The following is a 26156-nucleotide window of genomic DNA, read 5'->3' as shown; positions in this document are numbered from 1 at the left end:
CTCCATGACCCACAATCCTTGGCACGTGACTTCAGCCCTTATGTAAAACTTCAGAGTGTTGCAACTGACACAAATTAAATATTTTCAGGACCAATTTTCACAAATCATTTAGGAGCACAAGACTTGCCTTTTTCTCCTACAGATGACAAGTCTCCTTGGCATACAGTTTGGATTTATCTGATGCCACATACTGCTGCCCCTAAAGATTAAACTCCAACAAATGGCAACACTGGCAATGCTTCCAGTGTTGAGACATAAAAAATGAGACATTCAGGTTTCCAGCTTCATCACGAATTCAATGGTGGCTGCTCCTCACTGCCCTCTGGAGGCAGCGAAGGAGGTTCAGACGGGAAAGCCAGGATTTATGAGGCAAAAATCCTGGCAGGGTTCCCCAGTGGGTTCTGAGGAGCTCACTGCATCCCGCTGTCTGCAAGCCCATGTCTGCCAACTTGAAATGCACAGCGGGTACGACCTGGAAGGGTGTCCCTGCCATGAACGAGCCTCCATCTCCGGCATAATTTGTGGTTGGTTCCTCCATAATTCGGACAATTGACATTAATCAAGAGGCGCTCCTGGACTGACATATGCTAACGGGCTGCAACCAGTCAGCTCCCTAAAGGACTGGGCTTGGTTCTTTGAAGGTATCTGAATGTTTTCTTTGAAGCTTGAGAACAGCCAGAAAAGGAAAGGGCAGGACAAGGTGCTTTGTGCTTTCTTCTGGTTTTCAAATGGTCTTTTCCCCCCTGTCCACCCCTGCATAATGAAAAGGACATGTGTAGCCGCTGCTGTGCTATTCTGCTTGTGTTACTTCGGAAAAGAAGGGGGGGGCTTTTGATTTATGCTCAACAAGTAATTCAACAAGGTTTTACTATCCCCTCCCCCCTCGACCGAGGCTGAATGGACTTTATTTAAAAAATTTACTGGGCTGCTATTGGAGAAATGCAATGAAAAAAGAATGAACTGTTGCTGAACAGATCTGGCAAAGAGGCTGAATTTGAGGAAAAAATCTTGTTTTTAATTGTGTGCCGAGGAATAACTCCAGAATGGAATTTTAATGGTGGAGTTTGGGTATGCATTCTGTGAGTTATTTATGCCGACAGCTGGTATGCTAGTCCATAAACAGTGAAAGGAAAGGAATGAGACCTTGTACCACCCCGATAAACACTCCAAAGACTGAACAATGGGAGATAGTAATTAACTCTCCCAGCACACCAGGTCTGGAACAACACGTGAAATAGAATATTTATTTATAAGATGTAACAGAGGTTCTGTTTGTAAGGTGAAAAAAGTGGGCAGCTGGAAGAATGGTTTAACAGCAAGTGAATGATGTCAAATACAAAATGATGTGGCAGTGTGAGGAAATGATGATCATGTTTGGAACAGGAGCAGGAAACCTGATTTTAAGCAATTGTATTAATAAAAATAATTCGGGGGGGGGGGGATGAGACACATTCATTTGGTTATCAAACTGGGACAGCAGGCATCTGGAGAGGCACACAAAGGCTTTGTTTGGCTCCTTCCCCAAAGCTCTGGGTGGACTGAATGCTCCTTGACAGAGTGTCCTCATAATCCCCTATTGCGTCCGCATTACCCCATTATGCTAGAGCAATCTGGGAAGAAGAGAGCTCAGAAAGAGTAGCTGCTTTCTTATGGAGATTCCTTTTCCTTGTGCATGATTTTAGGAGAACGATCGAGGAATCCTGTTCTATCCCTCATCTAACTGGTGGTATTTGGCATTAATACCCCAGTACACATACCTTCACAAAAGGCAGGGCGCTCTATGCACAAAACTGCATGCAAGAATCATTTATACAATTTCATGTGAAACACGTGGGGGTACAGGGTCAGGCCCCGCCCCACACAAAGAGTGGAAATTCAGAAGCAGGTTCAAGGAGTTTGAGGAAACACAGCCTTAAGGGGGGAGAGAATTTAATCCAGTTTCACTCCTTCCGCATTCTTTCAACTGTGCAACCTTTGCAAGATACAACTGTTAATAAAAGCACAATATGGGCAGCCATAAAATCACATCACTTTTTTAAAAAAGTCACATATATTTGAGAAAAATAAAATTTCTCCAACTCAAACTCCGTACCATAAAGCCTTTTTGCAGGTATACCATAGGATTTGATACAAAATACCTTGAAGTACTGTAGAATGAAACGTAGCATCCTTGCTATTTTAAGTGTTATCTACCCTTAAATTAAAAGTTATATAAATAACTACTCTCAAGATAAAAAGTGTGAAAAGGACTACATCCATTCTTACTGCAGCCAAATCCTGGATTTTGAGGGAATTCAATTTAAGTGAAAAACCCACAGGGTGATACTGAAACTTTAATTTGAATATTCACAGTCTGACAACCGAGGATCACAACAAATTCTAGACCAGAAAGGTGAACAGGGCGATCTCACAATCCATTCTTCACCAACTCATGGATAATCAAAGGGGCATGGAATTCTTTGTCCTTCACGAATTCCTCCAGGCCCTAGGAAAATAAAAGCAGCAACAGATAATCAGAAACTGGGCACAACAGATTTAGTAGAACTTAAGAACACCAGGTTCAAATTTCTGCTCAGCCAAGAACCATTCAACTTTATTTCTGCACCTGTAAACATAACTATTTATGATCTCCACATAGGAGTTATGGCAATAAATGAGATAACAGGATGCCAGAAACACTTGGCATATAACACTTTATCCATACAAAGAGGCACGTGTCAAGAGTTTCACGCTCTGAATTAATCATTTACACCTTCCATGTCCAACACAGAGCAAGTGGCTAGAAAAAACAAATAAAGCTCTGACATTCCTCTTGCACAATTGAAGCATATGTATTTCTTTTTTCTCTTTTTAATTTTTTTAAAAACAAAGTAATAATAATACAAATGAAAATGTGCCCCTGAGACCATCAGTTATCATAATCATCCAGCTTTCCAAAAAATTGTTTTATGTGTGTACACACTGTCCAGTAAGGCTCGATTCCGATGGCATGAGTATCACAACGACCGGTAGATTCTTATCTGCTGCAGCCTTCATTCGCCTTCACAGCCGTTGTAACATACCGCTTGTTATCTTCCGCCTATTCTGCCGTTGAGGACTTCTAGGATCATTCTATGTCTAGCTCAGTGGTTCCCAACCTTTTTTTGGCCATGCCCCACCTAAGCATCTCCAAAATCCTAATGCCCCTCCCCCCGGTGACATATAATTCTTACTATTCAAAAAGTGAACTCCTATTCACGGTGAGGAAACCTAAAAGGCCATTAACAACCCCCCCAACATATATTAAGTAAAATAGAAACATCGTCACCTGACCTCCCCATCTCCCCCCATCTACTTCTATCCCCCTCTTTCTTCCCAATGTCTCAACAAATGAAACCAAATTTGTAAAAATGTTACGAGAGACATTGCATATATTTCTGTAAATCAAGAAAATCTTTAATAATAATAAAAAGGAACAAAGCCCAGCCCCCTTCCTCCTCTAGGCAGGGCAGGGAGAAGCCAAGAGGAGGGAGAGAGGAGGCGCCGCTGTGTGAGGGAGAGGGAAAGAACGTGCATGCTGGCAATCTACGCAGCAATTCCCAGACCATCTGCGGGCCGGATCCAGAAGGCAATTGGGCCTGATCCGGCCCGCAGACCTTAGTTTGCCCACCCATGACTTGCACCATTGTTCGAATGGCCAGATAAAACAAATTGCTCTCCTTTCAGCCAACAATACATTTCCAACTCACGCAGGCATCTACAAGATAGGATGACTTAATCATGCCCGCTCTCTAGGCTCCTCTTACCCCTTCTCCGTTACAGTGCCAAGGACGGACAGCCACCAGTTCATTTTTATAGGGCGCGCATAGCATACCTTCCTGTGGTTTACTTCAACCCTTGCTATCTGCCCTGAGCATTAAGACAGGGGAATTACAAATTTAAACTGGATGTGGGTGGGGAGAGAAATAAAGAACAACGTATCAACTTACTTCACCCCCGTAGGAAACGAGAGGAGAAATCTCACACTGAATTGGAAAATCATTGGCATCCTTCAGACTAAAGAAAAAAGTGAGGGAGAAAAACATAAACAAATCAGACAAGATACACATGTTTCAATTAGGAAGGTGGTCACTCTTTTGCCCTTTGTTAAGGATTAGCATCTTTCTCAGCTCCTGCCAAGGAAACAGTTCAGCAGCAATAAGGAAACTAAGATGGCATCCATGCAGCAGCTCCATCACCTGAATTCACAGGGGTTAGTTAAGCTTGCGCCCTGAGCCAGCCAAACACACACACACACACACACACACACACACACACACACACACCACACCAGTGGCAATTGAGAAGTGGGAGTATAAAAATTAAAATTTCACTGCTTCTTTCACATATATTCCCTCTTATTAATGAGCATCAATTTTAAACTGAGCAAACCATTTGCTTAAAAAACACAAATTTTAAATCAGCAAGGCTCAGTGTTTAAGATGATATCGTTATGTTCTCAGATGTTATTTTGGTTCTGGTGTTAGTATAATATGGAGTGCATTTTTTTTTAAAAAAGGTGGTCTTTCCTTATTACTATGACTGGTAGCTGTTTATTAAAATGTTGATACTGCAAATTATTTCAATTTAACTGAATAAAAGAGGCAGTTGTTTGACAGCCCTTTGGGTTTCAGAACAAAAACAAGGCATAAAAGTCTGCTTGCACAATCGCAAACTCCTGTGCACATGTGCTTTCCATGTTGGAAATTAGACAAAAGCTATTTTAAGTGGCCCATAAAGGTTTCGTCTCACAATCAAGCAATTCGTAAGCACTTTGTTCCAGGTCAAAAGTCACAAGAAATTCCAGCAAGTTATCCATTCTGCCAGAAGTTGTGGTCCTAACAGTAAAATTAGTAGAGTAGAATGTATGACGATACCCAAAAGGAAACCCGACTATTGGCCCATCTAGCTGGCTCAGTACTGCTTCCTCCATGGTGCTCTAGAATCTAAGGGAGACAGCAAAGTGTATGTGCATCTCAAGGCAGCCCTGTTTAGGGAAGCTTTTAATGTTTGATGGATTTCTGTATTTTAATATTTTGTTGGAAGCCGCCCAGAGTGGCTGGGGGAACCCGGCCAGATGGGCAGGGTATAATAATATATTATTATTATTATTATTATTATTATTATTATTATTATTATTATTATTATTATTAGCCTCCCTTGCAATAATGTTCTTCCCCACCTCCTTTGGCAGAGGAGGATTTCTCTCTCACTTGTGACCCCCTTTGGAAAAGGGAAGAAACAGCAAGAGAAATCAGCATTTTCCAAATTGAAGCACAACCAAGACCAGGGGTCGGCAAACCACGGCCCATGGGGGTCGTTAAACCGGCCCCCAGCCCCTGCCGCCCACTCGGTCAGTCCCTGCGCGGAGCTAAACCGCTGCGCCGGGTGCTCCGCACGGGGACTGACTTCCAGGACGCAGCCATGGCTTCCTATTGGCTGCAGGAAGCTCCTGCAGCCAATAGGAAGCTGCAGACATCTCCTCCTCCCCCAACCATGGCTCCGAAAGCCAGCGGGGAAAGAGCGGCGGGCATGTGCACATGCGCATGGGTGCACACGCTCCCACGCACGGGCAATCTGGCCCACCGGCAGAAAAGTTTGCCGACCCCTGACCAAGACAAATTCTTTCTTCCTTGAGACTTCTAGCAAAGGGAAAACTTGAGGAAGAAATGGAGTCTTCTTTTATTAGTGGCAATTTGGAGGCACAGCAAAACAGCTGTTTACCTTCTCTAAGCTGCACTCCATGTGAATGCCTGTGACTGGGAGTTTCTTGGCAGAAGTACTCACCCTCTACCCCAGCGAGTGGATTTGCTGGTGCCTGGGGGAAAGGGATATCCTAAAATGGACAGATGCAGAGCTTGAAGGAGAAGAAGGGTCTTGTCTCATTGTCCTGAGCTTTGGAGAATAATAGAAGCGGCAGGGGAGACCCCTACAGTCTCTTCTGAAGAGAAGGCTCCACCTTGACCCCCAACTGGAGAGTCCGTCATTTATTTCTTTGAGATGTTTTGGAGTGCAACTCCCATCATCTCTATTGGGGCTGAGGGGAGCCCAAAACATTTGGAAAGCATCAGGCTCCATTTGCCCATTTCCATTCTGTTCAAACATTGCTTTCTCCCATCGGTCAGAAATGTGAGGGCTCCTTCCCAAGGTCTCAAAAAGAAGGGAAGAAATGGTGGAGGTTCCCTTGGAGGTTCATTTCTGGTCTTCCATAATTGCCAGCCCAGAGGCAAAAAAAGATGTTGAAGTGGATTTCCCAGCAGGAGATTGTGCTTTGATAAATTTTCTCTCTTCCCCCTCAATTATGTTTTCCAAGGGGACCCTTTCCAGCAAGTCTTTAAAGGAAGACAGCCAGCCAATTTGCTTTAAGCAATGTGCAGATTAAGGCTTCTGCTGAAGAACTATCTGGGACACTTAAATAAGATGTATTTAAGGGGTCTGGGGAGAAAAGAGGAAAAGCTCAAAGATGCAGAGACCTGCATTGTCACAGAGTTTGTTGCACAGCAGCTCTAAAAAGTTCTGTTAATACAGTGGAGCTGCATGTGAGCACTGCAATTCTCAGAGGTGCTGTGTATATGTTTTTTAAATTCACATGAACTATAGAGATGAATTTGTCAGAAGGGTTGTTTGTAACTATGCAGAAACACTAGATTTGCAGTTGACTCTCCTCTTGCCAGTTTGTTTTAAAATGGCTTTCAAAAGTTTTGCGTGGAAATTTCTTCCTGTGAACAATCTTCTCCATTTAAAAATACTGAGCCCTTAGGTACAGAATAATAATAGCAATAATAATAGAATCTCATTGGGATCTGGAAATGAAGTCTACGTGAGAAAATAGGATGACCAATGGGCACAGTAGCTTACAGTAATTACGGAACTATAGCAGAGATCAAACATGGTAAAAGCAATACCTAAACTGTGTCACTGTGTTCCAAAACATAAGCAAGCATTCTGGCAAACTTAAATACAGACTCTAAGCCTGGAAAAAACACAGTGCATACTGCACTGCATACAAAACTGAGAGAGCTACCAGCTCATTTTTATTAAACCTCTTGTCTTGGTACACCATAAAAGCAGTCACAGGGCCATATGCCCTCAGCTCCCAGTTAAGCCTTTCAGATTCACAGATTTCTCAAAGGAATGTGGCCAGGTTACTCTTCAGTCTCACTCATCATCATCTCCAGGAATCTACACAGTCAAGACATGCACCTTTCCCCAGCATTCACCTTAGCTACCAGACCCTTCCCAAGAGACATGTTTATCACAGCAACAAACAACAACCCACTCCCTTAAAAAAGGAAACAAAACAGGCTGAGCACCAAGACCCTGCGTGCTGCGGAAAGGATTGTTAGTCAGTACCAAAGCACAGCCCCAACACCATGCACCTCCAACCATCCAGGATAGTATATTTACTTGTGACTGACATCCGCCTGGATCGCATCAGACCTTCCATTAGTGCAACTGTCACATGGGAAGAAAAAGGATTAATGAGAAGGGAAATGAAGCTAAGGAATATGCCAAATCAAAACAGCAGACTTTCCTGAGAGTCTTATATAGTGGTACCTTGGTTGTCGAATGGCTTGGCTCCCGAATGGCGAAAACCCAGAAGTGAGTGTTCCGGTTTGTGGACGTTTTTTTGGAAGCCGAACATCCAACCCTGCTTCCGCTTGAGTGCAGGAAGCTCCTGCAGCCAATCGGAAGCCGCACCTTGGTTTTCGATTAAGTTCAACAACCAAGGTACCACTGTACAATGGTTGGTGGGGCTCATTCCATTGATATGACTCCTAAGGGGCCTTGGGGGCCACTGCTGCCTGAATTGAATGACAGTGGCACGTTATTTAGGATTCTACTTCTAACTAAACAAATTGTTTTGCATGTGCCATGAGTGTGGTAGACCACTGCACTCAATTCCATTCTCTTCAGATGTCTCCCTCGGCCATAGAGTGAGATAAGTGTGCAACCCCAGAGTCGTCCGCGACTGGACTTAACAGTCAGGGGTACCTTTACCTTTTTAACCTACTGGTGCTTGTGTTGACCTTCTCCCTTCCTCTCCATCTTTTGTTCCTGGTGTGTTGTGCCTTTTAGATTTTAAGTCTGGGATTTTTGATTTGTTAGCCACTCTGTGAGCCTTTTCAGTTAAAGAGTGGGGTAAAAATGCTTTATAAACACACTTCAAGGCATAGACAAATCGTTGTCTTCTGCTTGCTGCTATTATTCTAAAAGGGCCAAGGCACTGGTACCTACCCACATCTGAAGAAGAGGGAGCCTAAAGCAGCTATTCTCTAAAAACGCTTGTATATCCTGGCTCCAGTTTGAATTATGGAGGGCTGGAGTAGTTTCCTAAATGCTGGGGTTCCACTCACTTGTCCCCAATGTCACAGATGCAACTGTGATGATCAAGTACATCAATCAAGATTGTTGCCTCACACTGTGTGGTTATCTCAGCCATGCGAATTACAATCAAAGGGAGATCTTATGGACTTGGGAGCCTGTTGCAGAATATTACTAGAAGCCTGATCAACTGGAACCTCCGGCCTCCTTGCACACTCTCCCAGATGTACAGCCACTACACCCACTTCCATAGGCAAAAGCTAAAGTAATGCCTAAATACTCTTACCGGGGAATTGCAGAAAGGCGTGTTCCATTTTCATCCACAAAGTGCCCCCCAGCATTGAGAACCCAACAGTGATGCAGGGACATCAGAGAGTGCCGCGCAGTGGTGGGGCTGTCTTTCCCATTCTGGCTGTCTGCGTTCTTCAGAGGAGAGAACTCGTCTTCTCTCAGCACTTCGTAAACCACAAATTTTCTAGAAGAGCAACAAAGCAGAGACAGCTCTGGTCAATTTTTTGGTTTTTTTAAAATCCATCAGATTAGAAGGAAACCAGCCAGTGTTCAAGAAGATCCCCAAATACCTCAATTTTGACTGTGACAGGCCAGCCACTCAAGCACGCAAGCATGGAAATCAGCCAAGGACTTGTAAGAGGCAAAGAGAATCTTTTCCCCGTCTTCAGAAATGGACTGCAGATTTTCAGCTTCCCTCTTTCTAGGCTGCAAGGGCAGTCCCAATCTTACACATAAAGGGACAACTGAAGGCACTGTGGCAAAGAGAGACCTTCCTGGGAGTTCACCTTGGCACCATAGCAGAGGTTTAGTATACAGGCCACCTCCTCCTCTCCAAGGCGGCTCCCTGCCCTCTTTGCTGGTTCCCTACTATGACCGCCTTTCTGCTATCAATTGCTACAACAGTCTCAGGATGCAAGAATGTTCCTCACCCATAAGTAAAAGTCTATTCTCAACTCCTCATGCAACATACTTCTTTCTGCTTTCCAAACTGCAAGATTAACTTAGTTCCTCTCTTTGCTAATCTCAACTAGTTTCTCGGCAGCTCAGCTTCCCAGCCTACATGCCACATATAGTTTGTACCTTCTACAGCTGTGAAAATCCAAAATTGGGTTTCTTGTTTTGAAAGTAAAGCTAACATACCAAAATGAATTTGCAACAGGGAACACAAAACACTCTCAGGGCAAGGCAGAGGAGCAGCACAAAAGGACATACTTGGCAAACTGGAAGATGTCAAATACGAACTTCTCCATCTTAATCCCATTTGGTTTGTCTGGCTTCAGAGGCTTCCCAGTGGCTACATCTATACACGGGATCTTCTTTTGGGCTACGTGGTGCTGTAGCAGAGGCTCGTAAAGACTGAAACATCAAGGTAAGAGTCAGCAGAGTCTGAGGCACAGAGGGAATCAAGGGTCATTAGCTAAATGAAGCCTCCAGGTACCAGATGTTGGGGACAGAGAATGGGGAAATACATCACCTTCATGCCAGGCTTGTGAACCATTTGCACAGCAGCTGAAAACCCAATACTGAATGAGATGAACCTTGATATAACAAGGCAGTTCTTAGGTTTTCATTGAATATTAATGTATTTCCAGCAGAAGACGCTTGATATCTAGTTATTCTGGCACAAAAGAAGCCATCTATCCCAAGTGTAGGATATCTGATCCGCACCTTTGCTTTACCTTTTGGCTGCAAAGGTAGAAGGTGTCATTTTCTACAAATGATCTGCAGTTAGGACTCACTACCACTTTTTACACACCCACACCCACACCCCACCAGTGGGTACAAATCTTGGTGCAATCAGACTGCATCAGCATGCCAAAATCTCCACTACTACATGTTTTTAATGCACAATTCAGGTCCTCTGCTATTGACATGGAGCTCTAAACACCTCTGTTCCTACGTATTAGGGACCATTTTCTTTCATCAATTCTCTTTAAGGCCTGGACACAATCAGCATATGATGCGAAGCCAGAGTATTAATTTCCCCCCTACATTTACTGTTCTGATTGAGACAAAATAACATTGAAACTGGAAATTAAAGCTTTGTGGTGGGCCTAGCAGAATTCTTCCATTAAAAAACCTTGCCATTTCCATAAGCAACTGCCACTGAACTTCCAAAAAAAACTCCGAACGGTTAACCAGTGCCCCAGTTCTCATTCATTTCCACCTTTAAACTGAAACAGGGGAACATACTCCGCACAGGGACATAAACATAGCAACATCAAGTGGTAAAGCTTTTTCTAGCTAGAATGATCTCCAGATTCAGGGGTCGGGGGTGGGATCTCTGTGGACCCAAAACAGTAGTACTGGGATGAAACCTGTGGCGCTTTAGCTGTTACTGGATCACAACTTTTATCACCACTGGCCATACTGACTGGGGTTTATGTGAGTCTAACAACATCCAGAGGGCCACAAGTTCCTAACTCCTGCAGAATCATGTTCTGAAGGAGGCAAGCCTAGCTGAATTCTGCTGTAAAAAAGAGAGAATTAGCTGTTCTCCCTCCTCCCCAGGGTGGGATGCGGGTGGCACTATGGGTTAAACCACAGAGCCTACGGCTTGCCGCTCTGAAGGTCGGCGGATCGAATCCCCGCGACGGGGTGAGCTCCCGTTGCTCGGTCCCAGCTCCTGCCAACCTAGCAGTTCAAAAGCACGTCAAAGTGCAAGTAGATAAATAGGTACAGCGGGAAGGTAAACGGCAGTTCCGTGTGCTGCTCTGGTTCGCCAGAAGCATCTTTGGCATGCTGTCCACATTACCTGGAAGCTGTACGCCGGCTCCCTCAGCCAATAACATGAGATGAGCGCTGCAACCCCAGAGTCGCTCACGACTGGACCTAATGGTCAGGGGTCCCTTTACCTTTACTCCTCCCTAGGGGTGCATTCAAACATGCAGCTCCCTGAAGTACCGTATTCTTCTGTGTATAAGATGTCCATATGTATAAGACTATACAGTGACTATTTGGGGGGACTCCAAATTAAGAAAACACCCCTTGTATAAGACAAGCCCCAATTTTAAACCTTTTTTTCTTTTGTTAAAAAAAAACCCCTAGTCATATACACGGAAAAATACGGTAGCATAGTTCAGGAAAATATTTACCCCTTGATTCCGCTACATGTATAAACTGGCATTGTTTGCTAAAAATCTGTGACACAAAAGGAAGATAGCAATGGCAGATATATGAGGATAAAGGTAAAGGTCCCCCTGAGCGTTAGGTCCAGTCACGGACGACTCTGGGGTTGCGGCGCTCTTCTCGCTCTATAGGCCGAGGGAGCTGGCGTTTGTTCACAGACAGCTTCCGGGTCATGTGGCCAGCATGACTAAGCCGCCACCCGTGTCCCCCATTTGAGGACAGATAGAAGCTTCCGTTGCTTGGTCCCAGCTCCTGCCCACCTAGCAGTTCGAAAGCACATCAAAGTGCAAGTAGATAAATAGGGACCGCTCTGGCGGGAAGGTAAACGGTGTTTCCGTGTGCTGCTCTGGTTTGCCAGAAGCGGCTTTGTCATTCTGGCCACATGACCTGGTAGCTGTTTGCGGACAAACACCGGCTCCCTGGGCCTATAGAGCGAGATGAGCGCTGCAACCCCAGAGTCGGACACGACTGGACCTGATGGTCAGGGGCCCCTTTACCTTTTAGAAAGAAATAATATATAAGAGCTCTACCACTCCTGTAGGAGTGCATCTCATTACTAAAGGATGCCCATACTTGACAATGTCTTTCAGAAACTCAATGGTGAAGTAGTGGTTGGCTATGTTCCCAGCATTAAATAGCAGCCGGCCATCAGGACTCCTTTTCTGCGCTGTGGCCAGAGAGATCTCACTGTACTCCACCACCTGGTAAACACCATCCACTCGGCACACCACACCAACTGGCTCCGTGGGATTGGTCTTTTCAACAACCTAATATAGAATAACAACAAGAGTTTTGTTATACTTAGAAGGCTAACAAACTTATTACTGCATACACCTTGGTGGACTTCATCATATGCATGAACATACATGGATGCTATTCTTAGGGTACATAGTATGATATGAACATAAGAAGAGTCAGCTGGATCAGGCCCACTGAGTCCAGCATCCTGTTCTCACAGTGGCCAAGCAGGTGCTGGCAGGAAAGCAGCAAGCAGGATCTGAGCACAAGAGCAACTCCCCCCCCCCGGGGGGGGGGCTTTCAACTACTGGTATCCATGCATGGGTGGAGAGGAGGACAACAATGTAAATAGTGGAATCAAAAGGCAATAAAAACTAAAGTCTGACAGTTCAATTAAGCAGCCATTCATAAGATAAGAGTGCAGTTGCACCTAGTTACACCTAACACTACCCCACCCCCACAAGGTCTTATGGAGTCACCTTCCCAAACTTAACAACGGGAGGCGAGGGGGCTACTCACTCACTCTCTACAGCCTGCATAAATATTGGTTACCTTTGCTCCACAGTCGGCTCCCTTCTGTACACAGAACCCAATGAAGCGAGGGTCAGCCACTTTGACTAAAATATTGTCCACACAATAGACATGGATGCTGCCAATGCCTCGCTTTTCCATGTCCTCCACAATATGATGGGCTCCCAGAGCTCGGTACAGGCCACCGTTGCCATCTTTAGGAAGGGAGAAGAGAAGGAAGCAGTTCAGTGTGTCAGAAAAGTTATTTCTTCACATCGGTTTTTGTCCACCTTTTTTTGGACATGGCCCACCACAAAGACAAGTCATCGTATTTAAGGTTTGTCAGGAAAACTCCTAAAAATCCCGCATTATTGGTAACACAGAAAATATGAGCAGCATTACTGAAAACCTTAGTCTATTCCAAATGCCTTTCAGTTTTTGTAAAAGTCCTGCCCACACACAAACCACAGAGAAAACCATCCTCCTTTCTCGAGAAAGCTCTATAAGTGATGGTGCTTCAGCTGAGGCCGTCTGTCTCCTTCATGGTCTCCAATGTTACCTTGGGTGCAGCAGGACCTTGTCCAAAACTCTGAGGGACCAATAATAATAATAATAATAATAATAATAATAATAATTTATTTATACCCCGCCCATCTGGCTGGGTTTCCCCAGCCACTCTGGGCAGCTTCCAACAGACATTAAAATACAATAATCTATTAAACATTAAAAACTTCCCTAAACAGGGCTGCCTTCAGTGAGGTCCACAAAGGAGGTAGCATTCTCTTTAGGGCTTTTAAAGGTAAGACGCAAAACCATTAACTGAGCTCCACATAGAAAAGCATTTCAGCTCTATGGATGAGCTAACGGCTAGCTGGGGAATCCAGAAAACAACACAAACATTAATCACTAAAAGATTTGTTGGGCAACATATCAGATCCTGGAGGAGTCATGATGGCTGCTGGAGAAATGACAGCCTATGCCCCCACAGCTAATCTTTCATGAAGTATGGAACTTCCTTTTTAATAAAAGTTCACACTAAACACAAGCGTTAAATCAGAAAGAAAATGTCTCCAAGATTCAGCATTTCTATGCTTGAAGTACCTGGAAGCTGAAAATGTTGGCTTTGAGAAAATGACCTAGATGGCACTGTGTAAGGGCAAAGTGATGTTGGGGCCTGGTTATATAGTTCAATAATTTTCACATATTGCCTTACATAATGACCTGAAAGCATTTTTATTGAGCTAATAAAAATAACCAGATGAATAAGCATGAGCAAATTCTATGTGTTAAATTTTTGAATTTGGAAGATACTGGAGGATCTTATTTGGAACCATCATTTAAAAAAGAAAAGAACGAATGCTCAAAAGTTTGGAAAAGAACAATACTTGTTAGTCACTACTGAAACAATCAAATTTGGAGACCTGTTATGCAATGCCACAAAAATACAATTTTTTTTAGTGTCTCACGTATTATAGTTACTGCTGTTATTCAAACTTAGCTGCTGGTTGTCGTGATTCTGTATGAAGTTTGGGAGTCTACATCTTGTTTGTTTTTGTATGATATTCCTATTTTCTACATTGTTTTGCTTATAATCACACTCTGTTCTATTTTTTGAACGATAAAAAAGGGAGGAGTTGCTTTTGATAGACATAATGGGGGGCGGAGAAGAATGAGGAAAAAAGGACATTTTTAATTGACGCCATCATGTCAAACTGTGGATTTGCATAGACTGCTCAGGGACACGACTTTCCTCAGCACCTTTTCCCGTCAAGTCACAGTAAAATGGACATAGCAGAAGCTGATGAATGCTAGAGCAAAGAGGGGCAATTGCCAATATGGATTTGGAAAGGGTTTCTACAGATGTTGTACCTGGTGCCATAGAAACTTTGCCTTTCTCTTCTAGGAGAATTTTCCCATCAAAGTCCATAGCAGGCAGCATTCCTTGCTGGAAGAAGATGACATTCTCTTTCTTTAAGCCAAAGTATTTGTGCTTCAGGAAAAATTCTTTCGTCAACTCCATTGTCCTACCACTTGTCATGATGTACCTGAATGGCACAAATAAGAGAATTATAGATAATTAAGACAGGGAGCACATCATATCATCAACATCATTATATATTATATATTATATATTTATATCCTGCATTCCCCACATCAGGACTCAAAGTGGCTTACAAATAAAACAAGAACTGCTACGAACCTAGAAAAATCTAGTTACAGGTAGGTAGCCGTGTTGGTCTGACGTAGTTGAAACAAAATTTAAAAAATCCTTCCAGCAGCACCTTAAAGACCAACTAAGTTTTTATTTTGGTATGAGCTTTCGTGTGCATGCACACTTCTTTAGATACGTATTTTTATTTTGTATAGAAAAATCTATCATTGAAAAACAATAGAATTAAAACTATATACATCTATAAAATCTGTTTAAAGCATACACATAATTATAATGAAATCAATATGGCATCAGCCCTTTAACTAAAAGCAGTGACTTCCCCAAAGCCTGTTGGAAAAGGAAAGTGTTCACCTATTATGGGATACAAAGCTTGTGGCCTTTCCTTGCTACTAGACACATGTAGGAACCTTCCTCCCCAAAGGGCCCTAAGAAGCTGAAGAAACCAGGGTTATTTCACAGCTTTTTTGTGGGCTCTGAAACTATACGTGCCAGAAAACTTCAGAGGAAATAATTCAAAACTGGGGCAAGAGATCTTGTGCCAACTTATAGCTATTTTACCCTTGCACTGCAACTTTATAAGATACACCCCTCACTGTTGAAAGTCCCCAACGTACTCTTGATAGACTCTGTGGGGGTGGAGTGTGTGTAGGGGAAGGGAGAAGAATGTCTTCTGCAGGCAAGCTATCTTCTGCTCACACCACTGCTGGATACAACCCTGAGTAGTCATACGGCCCTGAATGCAAGGCAGCAAAAGCTTCTGAACCAACAAAACAAAGACCACTAGCAGGGACCATCTGCTTCCACTTGCTACTGAAGAACACTGATAAAATGACTGGAGTGTCCAAGGTGCTTACCATGGAATAACACACATCAGGCCATGTTGTCTTTCAGCCAGCTGCTGCAGTTTCAGGATGCGCTCTGCTTGGATCTGGAAGAGAGTTTTGTGGGATGGCAGGCCTACATCATACATTCCCTTGGGGTATGAGACCCCCAGCCTTGTTCCTTGCCCCCCAGCTAGAAGAAGAACAGCAACTTTGCTTTGGGAAATCTGTCGGAGACCTAAAGAGCAAGAAAAATAAATGTTACTCCAGTGATTGACGGCAAGCATTTGATTTGCACACAACTCCTTTTCAGGCATGCAAGGCATTACTCAAAGGATCTAACTCAGTGCTCCCCAACCTTTTTATCACCGCGGACCAGTCAACGTTTGATCATTTTACTGCGGCCCGCTGAGGGGGGGACGTTGATTGTTTATATTTTATTTAGATTGTTTTGATTTAATAATTTTAATTTAATTGTATTTAATGTTCCTTGAGCGGCCCGGTACCATTGATCCACGGACCGGTACCGGTCCGTGGCCCAGGGGTTGAGGACCACTGATCTAACTGATCCAAATAAACGTGCTTCACATAATGAAGCTAGAATCTCTGTATCCTGCTCAAAGTGCCCTTGGAGACTCCAGTCCTCTCTACTACTAATCTAAGGCTGTTTTATGCTCTACTTGGAACCAAGAATAATGAGAAATTCCCTAACATCCTTCTACACCACTAGAATTTACATCTTGAACCAAAACCTTCACTTAAGAACAAGAAAGAACAAGATTACAGTTCCGGAGATATATATGCATTGTTTAAAAGTATATTTTTGTTGCTGTTTTTAAGGGGGAAAGGGGGTAGAGCATCTGTACTCTGTATGACTGCCTTTCCCGTCCTACGATACTACTCTCAGGTTTGTTTGCTTCTCAACATCAAAAAATCCAAAATGTGTGAACAAGCACATTAAAAGTTACATCATTCATTTTTCAGAATAGATGTTGGAAGATGGGGAATCAGTGGTTATTATGGCAACCTGTGTTTGACATTACATGCACAATGTTGGACTGAATCTCAGGCTCACTTGCTAATTCCCTGCCTAATTTCCAAGTTTGAGAAAAAGTAGGGCCTGCTGGTTTGGACGAAATGGCAAATCGATGGTTTGCTTCAAACCAGGCAAGTTGGCTAGACATGAGGTTGGGGGAATGGCAAGAAAGAATGTTGCATGCAAATCTGGGGTTCTCATCAATAATTTTATTATCACAGGAGTTCAAATATGGGTGTTTCTAAAGATACATTATGTGTTAAATGCTTATTTGGCCTCCCCATGTTAAAATGCTTCCTGGATTACTTCCTGGATTACTTCCTGCTTGGAAACATGCCTGAAACTATTTAAGCATTTGTTTAATTTAAAAAGAGCACACAGTATAGGGGAATGAGGAAGACAGGCAAACAGCAACCTAAGCAGCAAGGCAGAACAAAGCTAACTTCAAAAAATATTCAGTAGTATCTATATGCAATACCGAGTTTTCTTGGCCTGGAGAAGAATGCTGTATTACTCAAAAGCCTGCTTTATGACATTTTAAACAGTTATTGAGACAGTAAAAGCAAAATCTTGCTTATCTTCTTCTTAACAGCAGCTGCTGCTGCTTTTGCAAGTTTAAATATTTTTCTAGTCCAGAGCAATCAGACTTGAGCCTGGATATTACTTTTTCTTTAATTCTTTCTTCTCTCTCTCTGTCACTGCTTCAATCCAGAACATACTCCAAGCCCACAGATCTCATCATCTTACGACTATGGTATGACAGAGTCAGTCTCCAGCTGACTCTCAGGTGAAAGCACTGGGAAAGGTAATACTGTAGCTCTTTGGGATAACAAGGAGAGTCCTTATGGACGAACATGCACTTCAGTGGTCCAGAGAACTGACACAAACAGCTTGGTCAAGGGTCCACTGTTTCTACTTTTTCCTGCAGTTTCTAGTGGAAGATATATTAAGAAATGGCACTCAGGCCTAAATCCCTTTGGCTACATAGTAAAAGGAATGGCAGACTCCCATGTAGGCCACCAAGGCTCCATACAGTCAAGACAACCAAGCGGAGAAACACAAGAAGACAGAGAAAATTAATCTAAAGAGTGCTATTCAGCATTGTTCCTAATAGAATTAAAACCAAGGAACTGGTATGTTCTCCCCGCTCTAAAATTATTCATAATTTGGCATTCAACAAGCACCATCCATAAGAGCCTAGAGACATACACAACCATTTTTTTTACAATCTTAGTCTCAAAATACATAGATTTGCCAGTGTATTATTGTGGTTACACAATGATCTGTAAGAAAATTTTATGAAGTTGTGAGACTTCATACTTCCCACTTCCTTCAAAGCACATGCTAAAACCTTGCTACAACTGAGCTTGCCATAACATCAGCTCAGCCTACACCTTCTAACGGAGAGTGCTTTCATATTTCACAAACTGTGGATATTATATAAGAAGTGTAGAGAAGCAAGCCTATGATCTGTGTTGTTCTTTACATAGTCTGTATCACTTCAGGGACCAGGTCTGCTTCCTAGAACTGACTATGTGGCAAGTGGGTTTCCTCTTGTTACCTTCCTGCTCCCAGGCTGACAGCTGGGCTTGGTCCCGAGTTGCGCTCCCTAGCACTTCATGCGGCACAGGTTCCATTTTGGCATCCACTTTCTCCTGTCCTGGCAAATGCCTGCTTTCCTTCATGGCTTTCTGGAAAGCTTGGCCCAGCTCTCCCAGATTCATGTCCTTCAAGTCTCTATACAGCTCTTGCTGCTCCGACACATCCAGTTCCTCCCAGAACCGAAGCAGATGGCTCTGTCCTGCCTCAGCCAAGCAGCGCTGGAGCACCTGGATCTCATTGCCTCTGTCCATGGCCTATGGAGGAGAAGAGAACAGTAAGGCTCAATGAGAAACTCTTCGCCCGAAAACACTTTGCACTTCCCCCAGCTACAGCAGCCTTGAATTTAACAACTCACCAGGTAGGCATATAGCCAAGCAGGTAGTCACATAGGTGAGATTCAGGAAAGTAATTGAGTAGACTGGGAGATGGGTGAGTCACTCCTCCCCACATTTACCAAACTAGCCTCTTCCTTGTTTATTTACAGTACTAAATTTTGATACTGCTCTTTATCCATAGATCTCAGGGCAGTTCAGAACATAAAAACACAAGATAAAAAACACAAAATACATAATAAAAAAGAAAAGGCATAGTTAGAAGGCACTTTCCCTTTTCCTTACTAGCTTGCATTTTCACACTGGCTGCAGTGGAGGTGACTAATCTTTGTCTATGGCTAGCATGAAATTACAGGCCACTTGCCTCTTACTAACTTCAGTCACGACTGGACCTAATGGTCAGGGGTCCCTTTACCTTTACCTATTTTTTGTGGAATGATTTACAAAACTGGAATATAGTCTAAACATAGACCTTTTGAAAAGGATGTACAGGATGCTGGCCTAAATCGTGATCCAAGAAGGCCACCATTAAGAAGGGGAAAGCACCAATTCCCAGTGATACCGAAGTGAACAGTTCTGCAGGGGGAAAGACTCCTGGCACAAGGAGGCAAAGATAGCCTAATTCACATCTGCAAAGGCAGGTACTGAAACAGGGTTTTAAAAATTGTGTTTATTTTAGTGCTTACATTCCATCTTATTTTCCAAAAAAGGAATTCAAGGTGGCATGAAATCACACAACAGTTAAAAGAAATCTTTCTTTCTCTCTCTCTCTCACACACACCCTTTACAAACAGAAACAAATGCATACCCCCAATATTACTATAAACACCAATAACAACAAACACCCATTTCTTTTTTTATCCCCACGTCCTCTATAGAACATATATATTCTCTGCATATATATATGCGCCCTTTTGAAGCACCCCAGAGTTACTACAACAATCAGACCAGCTTGCTAGACTTGTACACATGCACACAAACGCCTCACTCACGTCACCTAGCCACATCATACTTCTGCCACTGCCTATGGTAACTTCCTTATAACATGGGCATGCCAAATGTGACACAGAAAACATTATTATTATTATGTGTCTACTGTATAAAAATAACATTCTCTTTCTCTCTATATACCGTATACACACACACGTACAGTATGCGCTCCTCAGGATCGACAATTGCTTGTTATGCTACTCTGCAAAGCACCGTAAAACTGCATTAACCGTGACAGAAGCCAAATAAAACCCACTCTGAAAGGCACTGCTAGGATTGCTAAAATTGAGCACAATCATTATTTTCTTTATAAAAAACGAAAAAGCAACTTATTACTCTGGCTCAGCTTTAATAAGAAGCTGTACTAAATGCAATTTAACTCTCTCTCCCAGCCCACATGCAAGTCTTCAACCCCAAGAAGTGAGGGGAGTGCTTCTTCTCTCCCCGGATTTGTGGCAAGATCCCCACCCCGCGCTGCCTCCGCTCACCTTCTGCGGCGACTCGCAACGCCGTCTCCGCTTCCTTCCCACCACCAGCCCATCTAGAGCCACTCTTCTCAAGTCCCGCCCCTCTTCAGCACACGTCGACCAATGGCGACACGCGAGGCGGCGCCCGCAAGCGCCGCGGGGCGGGAAGGCGCCTCTGCCACGTCATGCCAGGTCCCGGAGCAGCCGCGCGACGGCCCTGGCTGGACTCCAGGGTGGGCGGGGCAGCCACGCTCGCAAGGGAAACGGCGCCTTGCGCGGCGCGGCCAGTCGTTGCTGTGGCAACGGGCCCCTTTCACGTCATGGTCCCGAAATGAGAGAGGCCAGGTTCCTCTCTTCTTCCGTCAGTCATAGGGTTACAACACGCATATATGCAAATAAAATGTATGACACCCAAATAAGTATCATTTAGGGAGTGGTCCCTAAGGCCAGTATTTCCTTCCTCAGCTGGTCTGCTGAGTCCTCATCTCTCTTAAAAACTTCATTATTATTAGTCACTTCATTTCGAAACTGCTTTATGTTTTTAAGATTAAAATCTCAAAACAGTTTACAACCCACATTAAAACATCAGATAAAACACAAATTAGAACAAGGGCACAAATTATAAATATCTTGGAATGGTAGTACAGGCTTCAGGATCCAACAAACTTCACATAAATTCTACCGGGAGCGCTGCGGAAAAAAACTGCAAATTGCATCCTCAAAATTTTTAGAGCCCAAGGGGGCTTTTTTGTCCCCACATCCCCTAACTATTCAAGGCCAAAACGCTGGCACAGCTCCTTTATGGAGCCTTTCTGGGTCCGCCTTCCTCTTCCTTCTCTTCCCTGGAGCGCATGCAATCTAAATTTCTTAGAGCTCGCCTACATGTCCCCAGATGTGTCTCAAACGCATGGGTTAGACTAGAAACGGGGATGATGAGAGTGGAGGCTTTCATCTGCCTATCATCAATTTACAAATGGCTGACACTAAATCTGCTCCGCCGAGGAATAGCTCGACAGCAGCAGGAGACTCTTTCAGGTGGTTCGCAATTTAGCGGAACCACCGGCTCCACTGGGGCGCAGCATGGGCCACATGATCTCCTGCAATGATTTTGCAAAGTTTTTTGCAGATAAAGTCGCTCAGATTCGGGAAGACGTAGACTCCACCATGGGAGTAGGGCCCGGGCGGGGGAGTGCTAGAGTCCTGACTAGTCAAGTTGTGTGGGATCAATTCCAATCTGTTACCTCCAAGGATGTGGACAGGCTGCTTAGACTAGAGAAACCTAGAGAGCCTCTACAAAGGCTGGCGGTGGGCTTCGCGGGTTGGTGAATGCTTCTCTCTGTGAGGGAGCCTTCCCAGACCCGCTGAAAGAGGCGGTTATTAAACCGCTTCTTAAAAAACCATCTTTAGAAGCGGCCAATATGGCCAACTATCGCCCAGTCTCAAATCTTCCATTCTTGGGCAAGGTGATTGAGCAAGTGGATGCTGAACAACTCCAGGCACGCCTGGAAAAAGCGGACCATTTGGATCCCTTCCAGTCGGGATTCAGGCCTCATCATGGGACTGAAACTGCCTTGGTTGCACTGGTTGATGATCTCCGGCGGGCTAGGGACAAAGGTGAGAGTGGTTTCCTAGTTCTGCTGGATCTCTCAGCGGCTTTTGACACCATCGACCATAACATCTTTCTGGACCATCTAGAGGGGTTAGGAGCTGTCATACAGTGGTTCCGCTTCTTCCTCCTGGGCCGTGTTCAAAAAGTGGTGGGGGTGAGTGTTCAGACCCCTGGGCTCTCACTTGTGGGGTGCCTCAGGGTTCTGTCCTCTCCCCCATGCTTTTTAACATCTACATGCAGCTGCTGGGAGAGATCATCAGGGGGTTTGGGCTGGGTATCCATCAGTATGCTGATGATACCCAGCTCTACCTCTCTTTTAAATCAGAGCCAGTGAAGGTGGTGAAGGTCCTGTGTGAGTGCCTGGAGGATGGATGGCGGCTAACAGATTGAGGTTGAATCCTGACAAGACAGAAGTACTGTTTGTGGGGGACAGAAGGTGGGCAGGTATAGAGGATTCCCTGGTCCTGCATGGGGTAACTGTGCCCCTGAAGGACCAGGTGCGCAGCCTGGAAGTCATTTTGGACTCACAGCTGTCCATGGAGGCACAGGTTAATTCTGTATCCAGGGCAGCTGTTTTATCAGCTCCATCTGGTACGCAGGCTGAGACCCTACCTGCCCGCTGACTGTCTTGCCAGAGTGGTGCATGCTCTAGTTATCTCTCGCTTGGACTACTGCAATGCGCTCTTTGTGGGGCTACCTTTGAAGGTGACCTGGAAACTGCAATTAATCCAGAATGCGGCAGCTAGACTGGTGACTGGGAGCAGCCGCCGGTCTTGAAAGACCTACATTGGCTCCCAGTACGTTTCCGAGCACAATTCAAAGTGTTGGTGCTGACCTTTAAAGCCCTAAGCAGCCTCTGTCCAGTATACCTGAAGGAGCGTCTCCACCTTCATCGTTCTGCTCGGACACTGAGGTCCAGGGCCGAGGGCCTTCTGGCAGTTCCCACGCTGCGAGAAGCCAAGTTACAGGGAACCAGGCAGAGGGCCTTCTCGGTGGTGGCGCCTGCCCTGTAGAACGCCCTCCCAACAGATGTCAAAGAGGAAAACAACTACCAGACTTTTAGAGGACATCTGAAGGCAGCCCTGTTTAGGGAAGCTTTTAATGTTTAATAAATTATTGTATTTTAATATTTCTGTTGGAAGCCGCCCAGAGTGGCTGGGGAGTCCCGGCCAGATGGGCAGGGTATAAATAATAAATTATTATTATTATTATTGATCCTCTGCTATCAGTTCCAGTCAGGCTGGCTAACAGCAGTCCTGAACACTCTCCAGTGCTTGGCATTCTTTGGTCTGGAATGTACCTTCACTGCTGTACACATCAATGGACCCCCAAAATGTAGCTTTCTAATGAGATACCAGAAGGCATTTTGGATCTAAATGACATCTTTGCATCAGGCAGCAGTCTTTAAACTTTAGTGCCTGTCTGAACTTTATGCTCCCACCCATCACTAACACTGCAACATTGAAAACAACACAGCAAGCCTCATTTAATGTCCCGTCATGTGTTTGGGTGAGACACAGTAATAGTTGTCTCAGAATGACCTAAATGAGTGATCATTACAGCCTTGGTGGGGCAGCACAACGCCCATTCCCTGGAGAGAGACCTTGGGAGTTTACCAATAATGAAATAGGAAGGATGCTGGCCAAGGGAGTTTTCAGCACAGAAATGTCTAATTTCTTTGTGTCCGTATTTATATTTCCAGAATTTGTCCAGTTATGAAATACTTTGTTGTATTCAGTTACATTTCAAATATATACCAATATCAAATATGCCAAAAGGATTAGGAATAGAGAACATACATGAATAAGCCCTTTTGAGTATTTATACTTCCATTAATTCTCATTCCTTTTTTTCAGCTGCTGCTTCCGTCCATGCTTTTGAAGAGGAGCTACTACACAGTGGTCTTCCTTCAAGGCCAAACTATATACATTATGCAAAACGCATCATTTACACCACTTTTTATTTATTCTTGAATATGAGCAGTTCAATCAGATTACTTTGAAAATGGCAAAAAAATTAATTTTTTTTTACTAAGTTTAATGCTGCCTGTTTGAATACATGGGGTATCTGCTGAGGTAATATAATTTATACTATGAAAATTATTTGAAAATGTGGTTGGATAGACCTCTATCTTGACTATGGCCTTGTTGGCCCTCCTGTTGAAGAATGAAAATCTGATTTGACATAAAGCTTTGCAGACATGCTGTCCAAATAAATGAACTGTGGACTGTTAGTCCCTTGATATGTTTCTGGAAGGCCAGAACATCAATTTGGTTCCCTTTAGTGCTTTTATTGACTCTTTGAATATCATGCCCGCTAAGTAACTCATGCCTGAAGATGGGTTTCTTAGCTTAAAAGGTTGGCATAAGGTCTCTTTTAGCTTTTTTATTGATATTTCTTTGCCAAGGATAGTTGGCGACAGACACCAATGTAGTGATATCCAGATATTTCCCCATGACCTCACTCTGCAGGCATGTTTGCTTTGCAGTACAAGCTGGAAGGCAGAAAGAGCCTCTGAAGACAGACATATACAATCCAGGCCAATCAAGACTTGTTACAAAACCATAACACCAAATGATTCTCAGGGCACCATAAGCACCATCTCTGCACAATGTTTTGCTTAGAGTCCTAATCTTGAATGTTGTCATTAATACAGGTCTGTCAGTTCAGTATCTCAAATGTCTGCAGGGGAGAAGTGAACTCTTAACCAGGTTCAAAATGAAGTAGTGATATCAAGGCTAGCAAGATGTATCCGAATCCCCTTCCCTTTAAGTATATAAAACCTAAATGATATTTTGTCTTGGTAAAGCAAGTTGCTTATTTAAGGTGAATGTGTGACATCAAACCTAGGCTCAAAAGAAATGGCAACGAGTTACTGAAAGATCTATATATGCCACAGAGATTCAGATTTCTTCTGCTACTGTCCTGCAGAATCAAAATTTTTACAGCCAATGATTTCTCATGCTGTACCTCAGTCACAAGATTTATGTCTTGTATGTCACCATTTTGGGGGTCCCACTTCATTGATCACTGAGTGCCACTGGGACATGCATGCTATGTCCAGCAGGTATCAGATCAATGTTTAGTGATCCTCATTCTTAGAAATGTAACAAGACTGCCCATAGATCAATGCATCAAATGGAGCTGGTGTTGGCTGAAATTACTTTGGAAATGTAACTTTTGGTAATGTAAATTACTTTGGTAATGTTGGAAGTTCTCATTTTGAAGTCAGAGATTAGACTGCATATTTGGATGTTTTCTCTATGAAGGATGACAAGTTTGCTAAATATTGCTGTTGGATACCATTCTGTGGCTGCTGAAGAGAAATGGAAGGAAGGCCTAAATACCCTCTCAGAAAGGTTGTTTCCTGTTCAGGACAGGGGAGGAAAAGTCAGTCACTCACTCTGTGACTTGCTCATTCCGTGCAAGGCAATCGGGGGAGGGGAGAGAAGGAGGACACCCCCTTGCCTCTTGGCTTTGGGGGGGAAGCTACATGCACCCCAACATCCTAGCACTCTGTCCATACCCATGGCCAAGAGGAAGAACTATTCCTGATTAAACTCCTGCCTCACCTAACACCCAGGAAGAACACTAGCTTTATAATTCAAATGGTACACATTTTTATTTTATATTTTTAAAACTTGCCAAGTTCTTTCAGTGTTGTTTTTCCTCTCCATTGTGAAGACCACTGGCAGCCTGCCCCACATTGAGCTTTCTGTTATATTTTTCGGCAATCTTGGGGAGTTTCTTTTCCTCCTCTTGGGTATTTCACAACTCATCAAGCCTAGCTTTAGACATTACAAAAAGGTCATGCCACAGCAGACCGGGAAGCTTCTGTCTACTTGGTGGTGACTCACACTGAGAACTAAAAGATGCAGACTTGAATTTTTCCCACTTTCACAGAAAGGCTAAGAGTGTCAGTAATGTGTTCACAATGTTGCTAAAGAGGCTGTTTGCCTCTCTATAGGCACAAAACCCTTGCACAGTGTTGAAGGGACTCCCTCATGCACCACACTTTTCTATAAGGAAGGCTACTGTTTCTATCCCACCCATCAATGATTCCATTTTTAAAGTACATACCTTGCCTATTTTTAAATGTTGGAAGAAATCATTAATTATTGCTTCACACTACAACAGCTATTGCACAATAAGAAGATATTTTATTTTAAGCAAAGGGGACTGATTTATCTGATCTGCACCCAATGTTATATATATATAATTCCCATCAACTATACAGAATGAGAAAGGCAATTTTCATTACCCCAATTTTCAGGAGCGTCCAGGATAAGCAGTTACTCCTGAGAAGTGCTCATGGCACCATTTATAGAAAGTATCCTCCACATCTCTGTTTCCATGAAGACGGGCTACTTGTGCAGCTTTCAAGGGCAGTCTAG

General features: G+C 43.7%; 1 protein-coding gene across 6 annotated transcripts; it reads right to left on the bottom strand.

Annotated features, from left to right (window-relative positions):
* Positions 1-401: 401 nt before the first annotated feature.
* On the bottom strand, positions 402-26085 carry UAP1 (UDP-N-acetylglucosamine pyrophosphorylase 1). Of its 6 annotated transcripts, none has more exons than XM_060276575.1 (11): positions 26024-26085; positions 18324-18618; positions 15760-15964; positions 14602-14777; positions 12775-12947; positions 12058-12251; positions 9568-9711; positions 8630-8818; positions 7426-7473; positions 3969-4035; positions 404-2485 (listed from the first exon to the last, which is right to left on the bottom strand). In XM_060276575.1, exons 2-11 carry the CDS (start codon positions 18613-18615, stop codon positions 2408-2410), a joined length of 1566 nt encoding a protein of 521 aa, XP_060132558.1. In that variant the 5' UTR covers positions 18616-18618; positions 26024-26085; the 3' UTR covers positions 404-2407. The 6 variants fall into 6 exon arrangements, with proteins under 6 accessions (XP_060132561.1, XP_060132558.1, XP_034978260.2 ...); XM_035122369.2 differs by lacking the exon at positions 26024-26085 and adding an exon at positions 20175-20230; XM_060276576.1 differs by lacking the exon at positions 26024-26085 and adding an exon at positions 20023-20130.
* Positions 26086-26156: the final 71 nt, after the last annotated feature.

The sequence above is a fragment of the Zootoca vivipara genome, chromosome 7, assembly GCF_963506605.1.
Source record: "Zootoca vivipara chromosome 7, rZooViv1.1, whole genome shotgun sequence".
In the NCBI taxonomy this organism is placed as follows: domain Eukaryota; kingdom Metazoa; phylum Chordata; class Lepidosauria; order Squamata; family Lacertidae; genus Zootoca; species Zootoca vivipara.
This window is presented reverse-complemented; position numbering and strand designations above follow the sequence as displayed.